Genomic DNA, 15,990 nt, shown 5'->3' on the forward strand with positions numbered 1-15,990 from the left:
GGTAGTTTTTTACGTCGATAAAAGATTGAAAAAACAACAGAGTATGTAAAACAATGGAATTTTAAAAATCAACTTTAGATTTAAAACAAACAGATAAGTTTGAAAAACAAGAGAAGTTGATATTATGGAAAAAATGTGACAAAAAAAGTTTAAAAATATCAGCATTGAAAAAAATAGGGTTGATAAAATCTGACAGAACTTGTTTACAAACTAAGAATAACAGCAATGGTGTAAAAATATGGAAACAAAGTGATCAAAGGCAGCCTCCAATGTGTTACTTGTAACGAAAACAGAAGCTTCAAGTCACCCTTGGGGGAGCAACGAAAAAAAAACAACTAATTAAACGACTTACCTTGATGGCTTTCTGCACATTGATGAGCGAGTTTCTGATGGTCTGCAGCAGCACGTTGAACCTGACCATTTCCTGCACAAGCACTGTGTTCATTGATTGCTTGTATGCGGTCGGATATCTGAAAAAAAACAACAGGTTTACTGATCCAAGTGTCGGCTTGTCTGCACAATTATTTAGGCTCAGCGTTGTAATGATTTAATCTGACTTAAGTGCAATTGGGTTACTGTTTTTAAATTACTTAACTTGACCTAAGATATTTAGGAAAAATGACTTTAAAATGAAGTTTTTTTGGGGGGGTTAAAATGAAGTTTTATATCCTATTTTTTTACATGAAACGATTTACTGGCAATATATTACGTTTTTGTTATTATTTAGTTAAGATATTGTTTGTAATCGAGATAATTCACCAAGTTTAGTTTTTTTTTTACGTTTAAATTTTTAACATGGACGTGACTTCGAATGACTTGCTATATCCCGGTACGCTTATGGGCATTTATTTGTTAAACAATTTGTAAATAAAAAAAAATTTACCGTCGTGCTGCGTTTTGAATGTGGAGATTTACTTAATAGAAATTTAAAATAGCTTTATTGTGGTTTCTATAGGCAACGTTAAGCAAGAGAGCAAGGTAAAAATCTTAGGAGCACCGCCTAATATTTTTGTTGAATTTTATGTAGATTTTAAATGTAACAAACATGGAAACTGGAGTTCACTTAGAAAAACAGTATTGATTGTCTGCTAACTATATACTGTAAATTTGTAGACCTTGCATGATATAAATCTTGAAAGGTGGAAAAGCAGATAAAATCTGTTATTTGACATTAATGTTAAACATTCGAAATGATTACGACGCCAAACTATTCAGCACGATCGGAAAAAAATTTCGAGTCAAAGCATGTGTTAAAAATGCAGGTCATTATAAGGCTAAAAATCCGAGTCAGCACAACGGAAAATATCCGGGACATCACAATCGGCAAGTTTTATTTTGTTTATCTTTTACTCACTTTCTGAGAGCGGCCTCTGTGTCGAAGTTGGGGGGTAGCTTTCCGAGGATGTCGCCAGCCACGTTGTAGACGAGGGTGTCTGAAGAATCACCTCCCCCGCCAGTAGAGCGCGACTACCAAGATACACCACAATGACGTCACAATGTTTTCAAAAACCTTATTTTTTTGTGTTTTTAAGGGAAGTCCGAATATGAATTATTTTGTTTTTTATTTCATTTGAGGCGCGTTTCAAAGGTTAGCTTTGTATTCAAGCGTCCGTGCATTTTGTTTTGCTATTAGTTTTTAGATGCATTACATAATTATTTTTAGTTTTTTATTATTATTATTTTTTTAAATTTATTATTGGACCATTAAAATTTATTTTGCAGTAATAAAAATGAATTTCAGAATTAACTGATACACCCTTTGTAGTAATGAGAGTTAGGCAAAGTTTTAGCTAAAAAAAGTTGTCTAATTTTTTTTAGTTTGAAACAATAAAGCAAGTTAACAAACAGGCACACTTAGTTCAACAAGCAAGAGTAAAACTATAGGACAAAAAAACTAATATCATTTTTGGTAATAACAGCATTGTTTTATGAAAAGTTTTTTTCAAGGGGAAATTTATAGTATGTAGCATTTTCAAGCCTACCAATCAATGGCATAAAAAAACCAAGCAAAACATAAAATTGAAAGCAAATGATTGTATGCACGGCATAAAAACACAATAATGTTTTTTGTCGCAAACAAAACATGTTAAATACGTCTTAACTGGAAACTACTTTGAATGAACTAATGAAGAGGACTAAATAATGTCACTAAAAAATATGAATAGTGCTAGAAGTACTATATATGGTTTCTAACATATCTACAATGGAATATTTCGTGAGCTTACTAAGGCAAAATGACTAAATACAATGATATGTTCTGCCTCAACAAAATCTGGCGTAGTTTAAAATTGGTGTCAGTGTAACACTTGAACTGAGAACCGTTAACTAAAGCAACTATACCTGTCAACCACAAAAACTTTTCTTAAATCGATTGTTAGAATGGGTGTATGGCCACCTTATAACTATACTTTTTTCATTGCTACCTTAGAACTGTATTTACAAGTTTCTACAGCTTCCTGTAAATCACTTTCTTCAAGTAAATATCCCTCAATACCTGCATTCTGGTCTACACTCGCGTGATGAATGAATTAGCAAAGCTCAAGTGATACTTACGGAATCTTCTTGCTGTAAAACAGTTGAAACCAATTATAAGTTGTAGAACGAACAAAAAAGAATGGTTAAAACCTTAAAAATCAAGTTAGCCCAGTAGTTTTAGTAGGTTAAAATTTTTTCACAAAAAGTTAGTATTTTCTTTCACAACCATGCAATTATGCAAAAGTATTTAACTTATGTCTTTAACTGTATGCCTAATGAACATCATATATATTTGTATCATGCGTCCAAACTACAAATTTGAAAACTGTCACGTGTTTAGTGTAAATCAAAGCAAGGCCAAAGTAACACAACTAACAATAGGCAAATACACATTTTATTAAATGACAGGCGTCCTTCACTTAATAAGAAATATCAGGCGTCATTCACTTACTAAGAAAGTCGGCAATTACTAGGTTAGACGACCTTACTCTTATCTAAGTTATTTTGAAAAACTTTTGCCCAGGATATTTTGCAAATTGCTGCAGATAAACTTGAGGTGATTTGCAAACCGTTTGGCTTTGAGCTGAACAATCGTTAAACGGTTTGATCCGTAAGTTAAACAGTTTTAATCGGGCAGTAGTTTGCAAACAGTTTGACTTGAACCTGAGTGCTTTTGAATATGGGTTGACTTGGAAACAAGTGTTTCGCAACTCGCTTTACTTAGGCTTAAGTTGTTTCGCAAATTAGTTGACCTTGGTCTCGGTTAATTTACAGACAGTTTAACTTGGAACACAATAAAAATCAGGATTTCGCAGTTTGCAGACGTTTCAGCATTACCTCATACCATCATCAGTGTACAAATCCAAGTGTTGGAGTTTTACACTTATGATGGCATAGGGTATTGCTGAAACGTTTGTAAAGTGCGAAACGTTGGTTTAACTTGGATTTAAAAATATGTTTGTCATGACTTGCACAGTCAATACAAAATGTCCGATTCGTGGGCGGCATAGGAACGTACCATGGTGAGCAGAATGCTGTTGAAGAGCTGGGTTGTCTCGTTCTGGTCCTTTGCGATGTCGGCGTTGGAGTGCATGCCGAATACCTGGGGCTCGGCTATGAGTGGCAGGTTCTTGCAGAACTCAACGTAGCTTTCCCACTGAAAGAACAAAGCGATAAGTTGCTGGTTTTGAAGAAAATGACGACGCGGGAAATTTGCCGTGGGCGAGAGGCGTTTGATAAAATACCCGGAGTACCTTTAACACTGAGTTCGAAGCCCGGCTTCATTAAACCATTTAACTGTCTAAAAGGCTGTACTGTTTTCTTCCAATTAAATGTAATCTTTGTTGATAGTCGTACTCGTGTTATACTGAATCTGTAAATTTGGTTGCACTGTTTAAACAACAAATTGTATTCTTATGTTAAAAAGCTTTTGCCAACCGCGGTTCCTTCAGTCTAATAGAAAGGTTGTAAACACTCAAATACAATTCGTCGTTTAAACAGTGCCGTCTGATTTCCAGAATAAAAGTAAAACTAAATGGCGAAAAGCTGACTTTCCACGAAGAAGACGTAATCAATGCGAAGGATAAAAAACAGCGTATGTTGCTATGTTCTTTGGCAACCACTCACTTATAGTTGAAGTGATAATAACAAAAGTCGCACAGAAGTAGAAAAAAATATATTAACTCAAACTCTATCGTGAGAAACTTTCGAAATACTAATGCATTTAGAATCACATTAAATGGAAAAAAAGGAAAAAAACTAGAAAAAAGGAAAATGCGTTTGACATATGTCTAACAAACGTTTCAATCTGTCTTATGGCTAATTTATCGCGATTCAGGAAACCTGTAGCGTATTTTACAACACATTTTTACGCTAAATAACAGAAAAAAAGTTGGGTATTCTAACAGTCTTTCAGATGCCTCAGATCTAAAAGTCCTATCAGCCGACAAACGGCAGGTACCTTTATTAAGGTTGTATAATAATGCCTCGTTCATAATCAGCGCGCATTTGAATGGTCACAGTGAAACTTTTGGAGTCAACTCACCTATGTTGAGAAACCTATACCGAGACCTGACTTCGGTGGTTAATTTACACTAAAACCATCAAACTATGCCAATCGAAAAAAACAAACAACAATAAAAAAATTTCAGCTTCTCAGGGCCACTTACGTCTCCCTCGATTGGCCGGTTGTACTTTCCGTCCTCGTCGAAGTTCATGGCGTCGTCGTAGACCACACTTTCGTTGTATCCTCGCGACAAAACCGCGTTAAGAGTGCGACGGTCCCAGTCGTCGGTGACCCTCCCGCCGTAGTTGCACTCGCCAGCCAGGTACTTGAGTGCGCTCAGCGGCACGAACTGGGGACGGGAAATACAAGTGTTTGTAAACAGGTTATTTTAAAATTACTTAAGTCCTGATCTTTTACGAAAAGTCCCAGTCAAGTTGTTTGCGAAATGACTAAAGTCGTAGTCATATCATTCGCAAAATACCTTAAGTCATTTTCGACCAATATCAGGTTCAAGTCAAAGTCATTTGCAAAATATTGAACTTTAGTCGAAGTCAATTCAATTTTAAGAAATATCAAGTCAAGTCCCAGCCTCATTATTGACGCATTTTTAATTCACAGTCACAGCATTGGCTTCAAAATTTAATGATAAACTTCTAAAATGGTAAACGCGTTCCATTCTGAGCGATATTTTGCAAAGCTAAACAAAAAACGAAACAAATAGCAAGATACATTTGTAAAAGAACACCAAGATAACATTTACATTTAATTGGCCTAAATAATCCGATTATGAAATATGCAAACTCCATCAACCCTGAGGTACCTAAATTGAAAACAAAACTTAAGGTTTTAGGGCGGAATAAAGGCATATAATACAATTTGAGTTTTTTATTTGTAAGAGAGAGAAACGCGAAATCGACAAGGGGTTTTCCTTAACTTTTGTGGATAAAAGCGTTGCGATGCTGGAAATGAGCAAAACAAAATTCAATTCTCCTGTTTATTGAATGCGTATGACAGCATAGACAAGTTTTTGGGATAGTTTAAGGTAAAATATAAAACAGAAAAACTGGGTTAACGTTTAGTTGTTGTTAAATATAGGCGAACTAAAAATAAACACTTTTCAAAAATTCTATTGCACATAACGTCACCTCTTCGAATGAATTTTAAATTATTGAGACATGTTTTAGGAGTAAAATAGGGTTTAAAATGGTTGATAATGATAACCCTAAGGAAAATCTATAAATATATGGTTAAAAACTCTTTGAAAAATCTAAACACGCACACAAGGTTCTCCTAAAGGCAAAATGTATATTGCGTGAGTAACCGCTCATTTATACAAAGCGCCTTTCGCGAGTGGCAAACAAAAATAGACGACGTGCTCACATCGTACTGGTTGAGGAACATGTGAAGCTGGCGAACCGAAATTCGCAGGTCGGTCTCGTTGAACTCGTACGGGATGTTCCAGCCGAGAGGGCCGAACTGACGCCGTTCCTGGACCAAGGCGTGGAAGAAGCAAAGGCCGAAGAGAAGACGACGGAAGGGTTGCTGTGCGGAACGCAAGTTGTAGGGTTTTAGTGGCTTTAGGTAACTGTTTTTGAATGGTTAAGTTTAGGTAGTTTGGGTTGGTAACTTAGGCTTAATAATTTGGACAAATAACCTGACTTAAAATTCGGTATTTTAGGCGAGACAATTTGACTTGGGCACATCGGACAATTTACTTAGTTTGTTTAAGTTGAATATAATTCTCTAAGTATAGTTAGGCGAAATAACCTGAGAGTTATTTTTGGCGAAAAAGGTTTACTAGAAAAAGGTGCTTTAAGGAAAACGACTGGACTAATTACTTAAATAAATTAAGCAACTTATTTAGGCTAAATGAATTCGGTAAAGTCGTTTAACCTGCTAAGCTGGCCTGAAAATAAAAAAGGGTTAGGATTGAGCTGGACTGTTTTTGTTAAAAAAATATATAACGATTTCCGTTTTTTCCTCGCATTAAAAAACGTCCTTTCTATATGTTTAGTGTTTCTCATATATTAATTTTGATACTTCGAAATAAACATTGCTTTCCATGGCACAGTACACTGCACAATTTAACAAAAAAATTAGAAAGATAAATTACGAGTTAATAACTGTTCTAGTTTGAATAAGGAATTGTTCTTTCGGCAGAAAATCGAAACAAAAGAAAAAAATACAAAAAATAGTACATCTTTCACACTGGTTAAATTAAAAAAAAGTTTAACTAGGGGCACTTACAGGTTGTTTGCAGCTCGAAAAGAATTCCGGGTCCGATATGGGGTCGCTCAAGTACGACCTGAGTATGTTGGCCTTGAGCCCCTTAGGGGGTTCGTTGGTCATCTTGACCCCGTTCTGCAGCACAGCCACAGGGAAGGTGCTGCTGGGGTAACTTGTCAGCCAAAGACGGAAGTCGGGGTGAATGGTGTCGGGGTTCAGGGTTTCCTGTCAAAATCATGGGGTGTTACTTTTATTTATGAACCGAAAAGAAAAATACGTAGTTGGCTTTAATTTTATTTTTTTGTCTGTGCTTTTCTATAATAGTGGTTGTTAAATCTAGAACGGTGGTTCTTAACCTGTGGGTAATCACCCCCAAATGAATAACTTTTTTAGGGGGTAATTAAGCTATTTTTTTGAAGGGAGGGGATTATATTTTAAAAAATACAACCTTTGTAACCCTAGAGCTAAAAAAAGAGATTAGATAAATTTTCGTGTGCGTATATTATTTCGTTTTGCTTAAAATGTAGGTAATTGAAATTCATCATGTTATTCTTAGGGGTAACAAAAGTAAAAAGGTTACAAAACACTGATCTAGAACCTTAAAATAACTTGTCTTGTTGTTTATCGTGTGAGTCGACTCTTAGTTTATTCAAATACCGTCTGAAAAATGGGTTAGGAGGAACTCTGGTACAATAATAAATGAAAACGTGTGTGTGTGTTTTAATTGCCGCCTGCTGATGAAAAATTAGCATACAATATAATATTCTGTTAACCTGTCACTGTGTTTTGACTTGAGGGAACAAAGTAGTTTGATTTGTCCATTTTTGGAAACATTAAATTTAGTAAAACTAAGTCAAGACCTGCATAGAAGGTGGTTTAAAACAACAAAAACTGGAAAAATGCCAAAGGATTTTTTTTTCGATAGAACAATCTATCTGGAGTAATTTTAGTTAAATAGCATTGGATCGGATCCCACTTAAAAAAAGACTTCGGCATAAGGTTTATCGATTTTATGAAATAAAGGTTCGGCAAGTTAACGTATAGTAATTATGTTTTCTTATTATCGCTCACCTTAAACAATTCGCTCACCTTAAACAATAAGTGTTCAACTTTGGGTATTTGATATGCAAACGTTGTTTCTAATCACATATGTTCACTGTACACTTGTACAGGTTTCAATCATTTAAAAATCATTTTTGACTGGATTTGATAAGGCAATGTATTTAGACAGACAAGTACGTTTTTGTCGGTCTTTCGACGTATTTTAAACAACAAAAGTTCCAACAACCGAAACTCACCTCACACAGCTTCTCAAGGGTCGGCATCCAGGAGGTGGCCAAGTGGCAGTTCTGAAGCACGACCCACGTTCCTTCCTTAATGCCCCTGTCAATCATCCGCATCGCGATCGGGCCCTGGCCCTGGCCGAGGGAAAGCGAGCTCATCTTGGAACCACCGAAACCCTGCCAGAGAAAATTTTTAATTATAAGAATATAGAAACTAGTTCGGTACTACAGAACTGAATGCACGTTATTTGAAATAGCTGATTAGGATCCATGAGTGTAGATTACAAGAGATGTTTCTTCAACATGTCATGGTTGTTTCCCCCTTACAAATTGACAAATTTTTTTGCAGCGTCACGTTTTATTTGTGATAAACCCAAACAAACAACAAAAACGCGTGAAAACACTTTTCTTTAAAGTCTTCTACAACTCGCCTGGTCGTCGGCGAACTTCATGAGCGAAGCCATGGGGTCGGCGCCGGGCGAAAGCACGAAAATTAGGGGCGAGGTTGCGTTGCTGTCCATGAAGGTCTTGGGAAGGTCAAAGGGCGGCGGCTCGATGAACTTGCGGCCCAAGTTGTTGATGATGAAGTTCTGCATCGCCGGAACGATCTGGGATGGAAAGAAGAAAGGAGTAGTTTTACTAAAGCAGCCTCGTTACAGAATGAAGTAAGTATTGGCGTTATGGCTGTTTCTCGACTCGATCACCTCTGAGCCTGTGTAGCTCAGTTGGTAGAACCGCGGTCCTGGTATGACCGAGGTCGTGAATTCGAAGCGCGCTGCAGGCACGTTTTAAGAACAGATGCATGAGGCAACGGTGCTATGGTTGTTTCTAGACACGCTCCTCTCTGAGCCTGTGCAGTTCAGATTGTGGAGCGTGAGTTCGAACCTCACTGCAGGCTAGTTGTTTTTTGGCCTGCTTTGCTTGCATCATTGATCGACAGATTCGGTGAGTCAGGAATGCCTTTCGATGTACAGTGATACGTAAGCTGTGATCGTTGTTCAAAAATAGCTTCATAAGGACTAGATCACAGTTGTTGAACACATAAGTGTATGTATGTTTCTTTGCAACACAGTTTGTGAGCATTTTAACGACGATTTTGTTTCAGCCGCGGCGTAAAACGAAAGTAGATAAACGATATCAATCTATTACGTACGACTCGCTCGTTTAATCTATATCTTTATATACTTTATATAAAGATATATTTTATAATCAACGTGTACGACGGTCGGCAGGCGGTTAACGTTGAGCCAACGGGTCATTTAGCTTTCTGCAGTAATCATGATTTAAATTAAACCAAACAAATAATTTTTTGCGCTGAGATTTCAGCTTGGTTCGCCAATTTTCCCCCGAAAAGTGTTTTATTCGTACTGAGCCAAAAACATGTTTTCAGGGAGGTTTCACCGGAAATTAGCAACTAAGATGCTCCGAAACTGTGCTGCTGGGAGGAAAACTGATTTTTTTACCGCAACATGTTAAGTTTTCCGCTAAGGAGAAAATCAAATACCTCAATAATAATTTTTTTGTTTTACCAAAGCCAAAAAATCGGAACATTTTTTCCTGACATGCTTTTCTTCACCGACTAAAATTAATGAGAAAAGAAAGGACGGTACCTTGTCGGGTCGCAAGCAGCGAAGCACCATCATGCGATGGAACTCTTCCAGCTTGCCCCAGTCACCGGGCGGGAGGGCAAGGTGCGGTTCCTGGCTGTCGTAGATGCTCTTCCACTGTTCCTTGTAGGCCGGGAACTTCTGGCGGATGCCGCCGAAGTGGCTGAGCGCGTCCAGGCGACACAGTTCGTCCCAGGACTTGCCGGGCAGCCAGGTGGCCGGGTTCGAATGCGGGTTGTCCAGGCCGACACCTGTGTAAGAGGCGTTGGGTGATTAAGGAACGTGGGACGTAATTACGACTAAAGGAGGGCGTGTTCCTTGCGCATTCAAGATGGACACATGCGACGTTCTTGGTAACTTTATTAATGGGTTTAATATGTAAACTTGGAGCCTTCGACAGATCAACCGTTTCGGTCGTTCAAGACTGACTTGGTAGAGCGATGGTCTCGGTATTACCGGAGGTCGTGAGTTCGAACCTCACCACACGTTAGCTGTTTTTCTAGCCTGCCTGCCTGCCTGCATTGCTTGCATCTTGATCGACAGATTCGGGTAATCTGTCGAAGGCTTTCGGTGTGCCATGATATGTAAGCCGTTATAGTTGATGAAAAAAAAACGACTTCAGAATGGCTTATCACAGTTGTTGTACAATGTACATGTTTGTGAATTTATCTTTCACAGGTTCATTTTGCTTACAAAGTCAATTCTTCCTACAATGCCTTGCAAAATATTAACCTTATATAGTGGTTCCCAAACGTCCTGGACCACGGCTCACACTGATTAACAATCATAATTTTACCAAAGTTTTGGTTTACATCAAAGATTTATAAACTGTGCGTCGTTCAAATTTCCGGGCGACGCACAATCATTCCGTTTCGCATCTAAAATCAAGTTCACTAAAAATCTTATAGGCATTAATATCCCCTGGCAGGTATATTCGAACTTAGTTTTACTAAACTACATCAATAGATTTAGATGTTTCGGTTACAAACTAATTAATAAACAAAAATAAGTAAAATTCCTATCCCTGGACGCTTCACAAGTCCAACAAACTTATGTATAGGCGTGGAAAGAAACAAAATTGAGAACCACTAGCTTACAGCACTCGAACTAAAATACCAACCTCCGGTGAGTAGGAATCGGTAGTCGTTCTCGTCGATAATCCCGTCGTGCCGGAGAAGGTTGACACAGAGTAGGATTGAAAAAAGAAGCTTGTCCTTCTCGAAGAGCGAACGGCAGACGTTGCAGTACAGCGAGTAGGTCATGTAGTTCTGCAAGTGGCCCAATCTAACGAAAAAAAAACGATCTGTATTTGGCCGCCGATACAAACTGGTATAGTTTTGTATAGTTGTGTGTCATGGAGTTCGACCATTGTACCAATTTCGTACCCTGAATTTCGTTGTCGCACTCTATGAGATTACTGCACTACAGCAGCATGCACGTCCCGTGCACGCGTTGCTCGCCTTGGTATTTCGCTAGCGTCCCTAAGGCGCAGTGATCAATGGTTTACGTGGAATGATGATTGCATTCTGCGCCCTATATAATCGTTCGTGTTTCGTTATTTTGTAGTACCTTACTTCTACGCCCATGTGCAGTATAACTTTGACGAATACAACAATGTACATGTATAAAAGGGGACGCAATGGACACTTTCAATGTGGCACTGATTGTAATAAAAACATCTACGGACATCAATGGATCATACAGTGGACACTATTGTTTTTTCTGCTTAAGTCGTGATATCTTGAACTGGGTTTTCTATTCACACCGCGTTTAAAAAGTCACATTAAATACAATAATTTCCGGTTTTAAACTTATCAGTACATTTTTCATATCTGACCGTATATATGCATTTCGTAAAAGCAAACTGAAGAAAAAGCAATTTTACCCAATTTAGCATAATGGAATGATTTAATTACAAATGCACAGTGATAAGTCAAACAATCTAAAACAATATTCTTGCATTATATTTCGTTTGGGGAACGTTTTTTGACAAAAAATCACAATCCGGTTCGTGATAAACTTTCAAGTGACTACAGATCTCTGTTCAATTCGAGCAAAGAATTCGCCAAGACGTTTAAAAACGACACCTGTTCTTTTATCACAGTTCAACTCCTTATTAAAGGAGGATTGTTACACATTTTTATAAAACAAATGTTTTCAAAGACCTAAAACTGGATTACTCGACGTGTTTAATATTTAATGTGAAAAACAAAACAGTATAAATGACATGGTCAACACAAAAGCAAATAGTTCAAAAAATTGTACTACTGCTTTACTTTCAAAACACGTAACTTAAGCTGAACACAAAGCAAATTGAAAAAATATTGAAGGACTTAAAAAAACCCCAAAAACATGAGTTTTAAAAGACTTTGCAAAATGCCTGTCTAATTCATGATAATCAAATGCATTTCAAAATTCAAAAAATTTGTGGCACTCTGTACAGGATGCTAAAAAAACACAAAAAGAAACATTTTAAGCCCAGTCCAATTCCTTAACACAGCTTTAAAAATACAGAAAAAACGTCATTTTTCCCACCTGACTTTCAGGTCGTCGGACTTCTCGGCGTTGTCGATAGCGTTGATGAAGAGGTTCACGTACCAGGTGAGCGAGTACTGGTACATTGGATCGATGTTGGCCAGGTCGGTGATGCAAAAGAAGAGGATGGCCGAGTGGATGGAGATGGGCTTGTAACCCATGCGAGCCGTGTCGATTTTCTTTTCCGTTTCCTGAAAGGAGAGAGGCGATTTTAAATAATAAAAATGTAAAAGTCAGAAGATTCTATAGATCTTGGTTTGTTTGAAGTATTTTCTTATTCAAAAGAAGTGGCACTGTGGAATGATTGTGTATTGCCTAGTGGCGTAGCCAGCCGACAATTTAAGAGGGAGGGACAAAAACTTTTTTGTTTAGCTTTTGCCATTGTATGAACTGCCATATCGAACACAAATAAATACGCTGGCAAACCGTTTCGAGCAGCAACTGACTGAGTTTTAACTCAAAAAAACAGGCAAGGAGCAAAAATTGAGTAAAAGTTGAAAAACTACATTAATGTATATCAAACGTAATAATAACTACATAGTTTGTGACGTAACAGTGCATGACAATTGAAGGTGTGGCATGTCTGTGATCGACTGTTGTGGAACTGCTCATAAATGCTTCAAAACAAGTTATTAAGAGTAAAATATGTATAATTTTTTTTGGGGGGCAGGGCCCCTGTGCCCCCCCTGGCTACGCTTATGGTATCACCGTTGACTTGCTCTCGCACAACTGTGCTTCGTCAGGTCAGGGTAAGAATAAGAACAGTGAAAATTTGTTTTCGCTTTTCAAATTATGAGTAATGCGTCAGCGTGACGTTATTCTATGGTGTCTTGATGTTTAAATGTTCTAGAATTTTACTTTAACCGCTTCGGTTAGGTTATTTGGTCTCTAAGCGTCCGGCATTTTTAATTCAGGCAAGTTTTAGTCACACGAAATTGTAAAAAGATAACAACTGAAGTTTTCTAATACTGTGATACAAGTCTTCTTGAAAACTGACCACTTTTTGTGAAAAAAATGGAAAGGAAGCGTTATTTATGTATTTGGATTATTGTGCCGTAACTGTACCGTGCAATTTTCCTACTATGAGTTAAACTCCAGGTATAAGAGAAGGAAATGTTAACTGAATATAAATGGTTTCTTTTAAATGGACATTTATACAAAACAAACTGGCTGTTGGTGTAAAGCAGGGGTAGGCAACACGTCGATATTTACATTTCACCTGGTCGATGACGTTGAATATGTGTTACGTCATTTCAGCAGCTGTCCCACACAAGCGGAACAATAAAATGACCAATTGTTGTATGGACAAGCGTAATAAAGCGTTCTTTATCGCAACAAATTAACCTCTATCGCTGGCTTGAAATACAATTAACGCTCAAAATGATTAATGTTTGTGAGTTTTTACTGAACCAGTCGATCGCAATCAAAGATAAGTTGGCTACAACTGGTATAAAGCAATCGATTTTTAAAGCATGAGTCTCATTTAACGGTGATATCGAACCTTTTGTTCCATTAAAAAAAGTCATACCTCAGCAATGGCTTGTTTCTCCGAGATCTCGTTTGCGAGTGTCTTAGAAGAAGAGAGGACCTTGATGGCGGTCTCGTCCTCAAGGATGTTGCCCTCGGAGGTTGAGAGAACCTCCAGGATCTTGTCTTCAATCTCCTTCAACTGTCTTTAACGTGAGAAAACGGAAATTTTAGCCTAGGAAGAATGTTTGCGAAAGGCATTGCAATGGTGGGGGTTTGTTAAGGCAGTCATTCTGAAACTATTTTTTTACACAGAGCCTGTACAATATTTGTTTGGATTTCTCCACAGAATGACGTCATAAAACAAATAGACTTTCGGTGGGAATCCAGCTATTTTTAATGTAATATTTTCTTAAAAATGATCCTTTAAAAGTAGATTACTCTACGTTAGATCGCAAAACACGGCTGTTTAGCACAAATTAATTTGGTATCGGATCGGCACCGATACCACCCTAGTATCGGCACAGATACAAACCTCGGCTCTGATCTGATATTATCGGATGCCCCTAGTGGCAACCCTGCCTAAGTAAACGTGGCCAGCAGTTTTCAATCACAGTTTCTCCTTACTTCTTATTCTCGGCTGATTGGAGGATGAGCGCGTTCTTTTCCTCCTCCAACTCCGGACGTTCCCGGGCGACCACGATCCCGAGGAGCTGATCCTGGAGTCCTTCCATCGTGATCATGAAGTTGAGCAGTGTAACCTGGAGAAGAGATCGAACGTTTAGGACTTAAAAAAATGTGAACAAAATTAGGTGACGCTCAAAAATCGAATGATCATATTTTTTGAATGAATTTTCTGAAACCAAAAATTATTTGACGCTTAAAAAGTTCACGATTTGAAGGATTAATAAGATATCACCAGGCAAATTTATTCTTTTATTGAAGTAGTTATATATGAAGTAGAAGTAGCGGGGCTTGGTCAGGTACGATCTTGTATAATATTGTCGGACATTTTGAAGGGAAATATTGATTTTGAACAAAAAAATTTGTCGAAAATCTAGAAAATTGAGCCATATTAAAACTATGAAATAAGCTATTTCTGCCAATAATAATGTACACTATAACCTAGTGTTACTCATTCGGCAGTTTTCATCCCTGTGTGAAGACCGAACTCCTTCTGTAGGCCCTAAATCTTTGTCCGTAAAAGCCAGATGAGAAAAAATCATTTGGCAGAATCCTAAGATTTTTTGCATTTTCCTTCAAAAAATCCCTAAAAAGCCTACCTTGACGGAGGTCTCGGGCATGTAGTGTGGGTTCCTCAGCTTGGTTGTCATGTAGAAGCGGAAGTCGGCGCTGTACTCGATCGTGGAGTCGCCCAAACGAATACAGATCGCTCCTCCCTGCTTGAAAGTCTGCTTCAGTAGGAGGGGCTCCAACATAGGGTCGAGCTCCTCTCCTGAAAAACAAAACATCAGGTTTTCATTTGTTTTAAGTCGAGTTGTTGTGGTGCAAGGTTGTGAGATATAATAGGTTCTTATCATTTTACAAGTAACTTGTGAATTTCACTAAAAACACTGGCTTACAAGTTGTTAACTGACTGTTTTTAATTCAAGTGTTATTCTGTTTTATACCACATTCGATAACCTGGTAAAATATGGCATTTTTTATTTTTTTTAAATATTTAAGCAAGTCCCAGCCGCACCCAATAGTCCCCAAAATTGACGCTATATATCAGTTTAAATTGGCATTGGTGTTTGTTCCAGTATGACCATTTTTAACGTGTGATAATACAGTTGATATCCTCACGAGGATTTTGCGATATTTATGCAAGTGACGTCATTTGGCGTTAAATATTTCCGGCGTATTAAATTTACAATTAAAAATAGCCATTTTTGGCGTGTATATCGTGCTGTTTTGGCGTAGCATTTCCACCCACAAATGTTGGGCGCTAATCTTTGGCGGTCACAAATTATGGAATGCAGTCGGATCCAGCCGAGAAAGGTGGCATAACCCACACTCAAAATTTCGAGATGTCCGACACTTGACATTTTAATCCAATACCGATACCCGATATTTTTGGGAAAAAGTATCGCGATTCGATCCAATACCACATGACGTCATTAATATGCTCCAAAAAGCAAAAAATATGAATTTAAATCGTTTAAATATCATGTTTTCCAGGTTAATAAGTCAATTTTTTTTTCTGCGTTATTAGATTAGTTACATCTAGTTGATAACCTAATATTATTTACTAATTTAGGGCAAGATGAGAAATACCTGGTTGGATCGCAAATCCAGACTAATATTTCTATATTAATTTGGTATCGGATCGGTAACGATACCACCCAAGTATCGGACGAGTATCGATTCTACATCTTGGCATCGGGTATCG

General features: G+C 37.7%; 1 protein-coding gene across 1 annotated transcript in view; it reads right to left on the reverse strand.

The window, feature by feature from the left end:
* LOC146132090 (dynein axonemal heavy chain 7-like) overlaps positions 1-15,990 on the reverse strand; it is a 75,004-nt gene that overhangs the window by 2,709 nt on the left and 56,305 nt on the right. The window contains exons 60-73 of the mRNA XM_083396404.1: positions 14,882-15,054; positions 14,226-14,359; positions 13,660-13,804; positions 12,132-12,322; positions 10,717-10,880; positions 9,600-9,847; positions 8,421-8,597; positions 8,005-8,166; positions 6,728-6,931; positions 5,861-6,022; positions 4,644-4,829; positions 3,494-3,631; positions 1,355-1,467; positions 353-470 (exon numbers count right to left, since the gene is read on the reverse strand). Coding sequence (XP_083252530.1) covers positions 353-470; positions 1,355-1,467; positions 3,494-3,631; positions 4,644-4,829; positions 5,861-6,022; positions 6,728-6,931; positions 8,005-8,166; positions 8,421-8,597; positions 9,600-9,847; positions 10,717-10,880; positions 12,132-12,322; positions 13,660-13,804; positions 14,226-14,359; positions 14,882-15,054 — 2,315 coding nt within the window. The remainder of the gene's footprint in view (positions 1-352; positions 471-1,354; positions 1,468-3,493; positions 3,632-4,643; positions 4,830-5,860; positions 6,023-6,727; positions 6,932-8,004; positions 8,167-8,420; positions 8,598-9,599; positions 9,848-10,716; positions 10,881-12,131; positions 12,323-13,659; positions 13,805-14,225; positions 14,360-14,881; positions 15,055-15,990) is intronic.

Source organism: Ascidiella aspersa, chromosome 9 (assembly GCF_963924565.1).
Source record: "Ascidiella aspersa chromosome 9, kaAscAspe10.2, whole genome shotgun sequence".
NCBI classification, from domain to species: Eukaryota; Metazoa; Chordata; class Ascidiacea; order Phlebobranchia; family Ascidiidae; genus Ascidiella; species Ascidiella aspersa.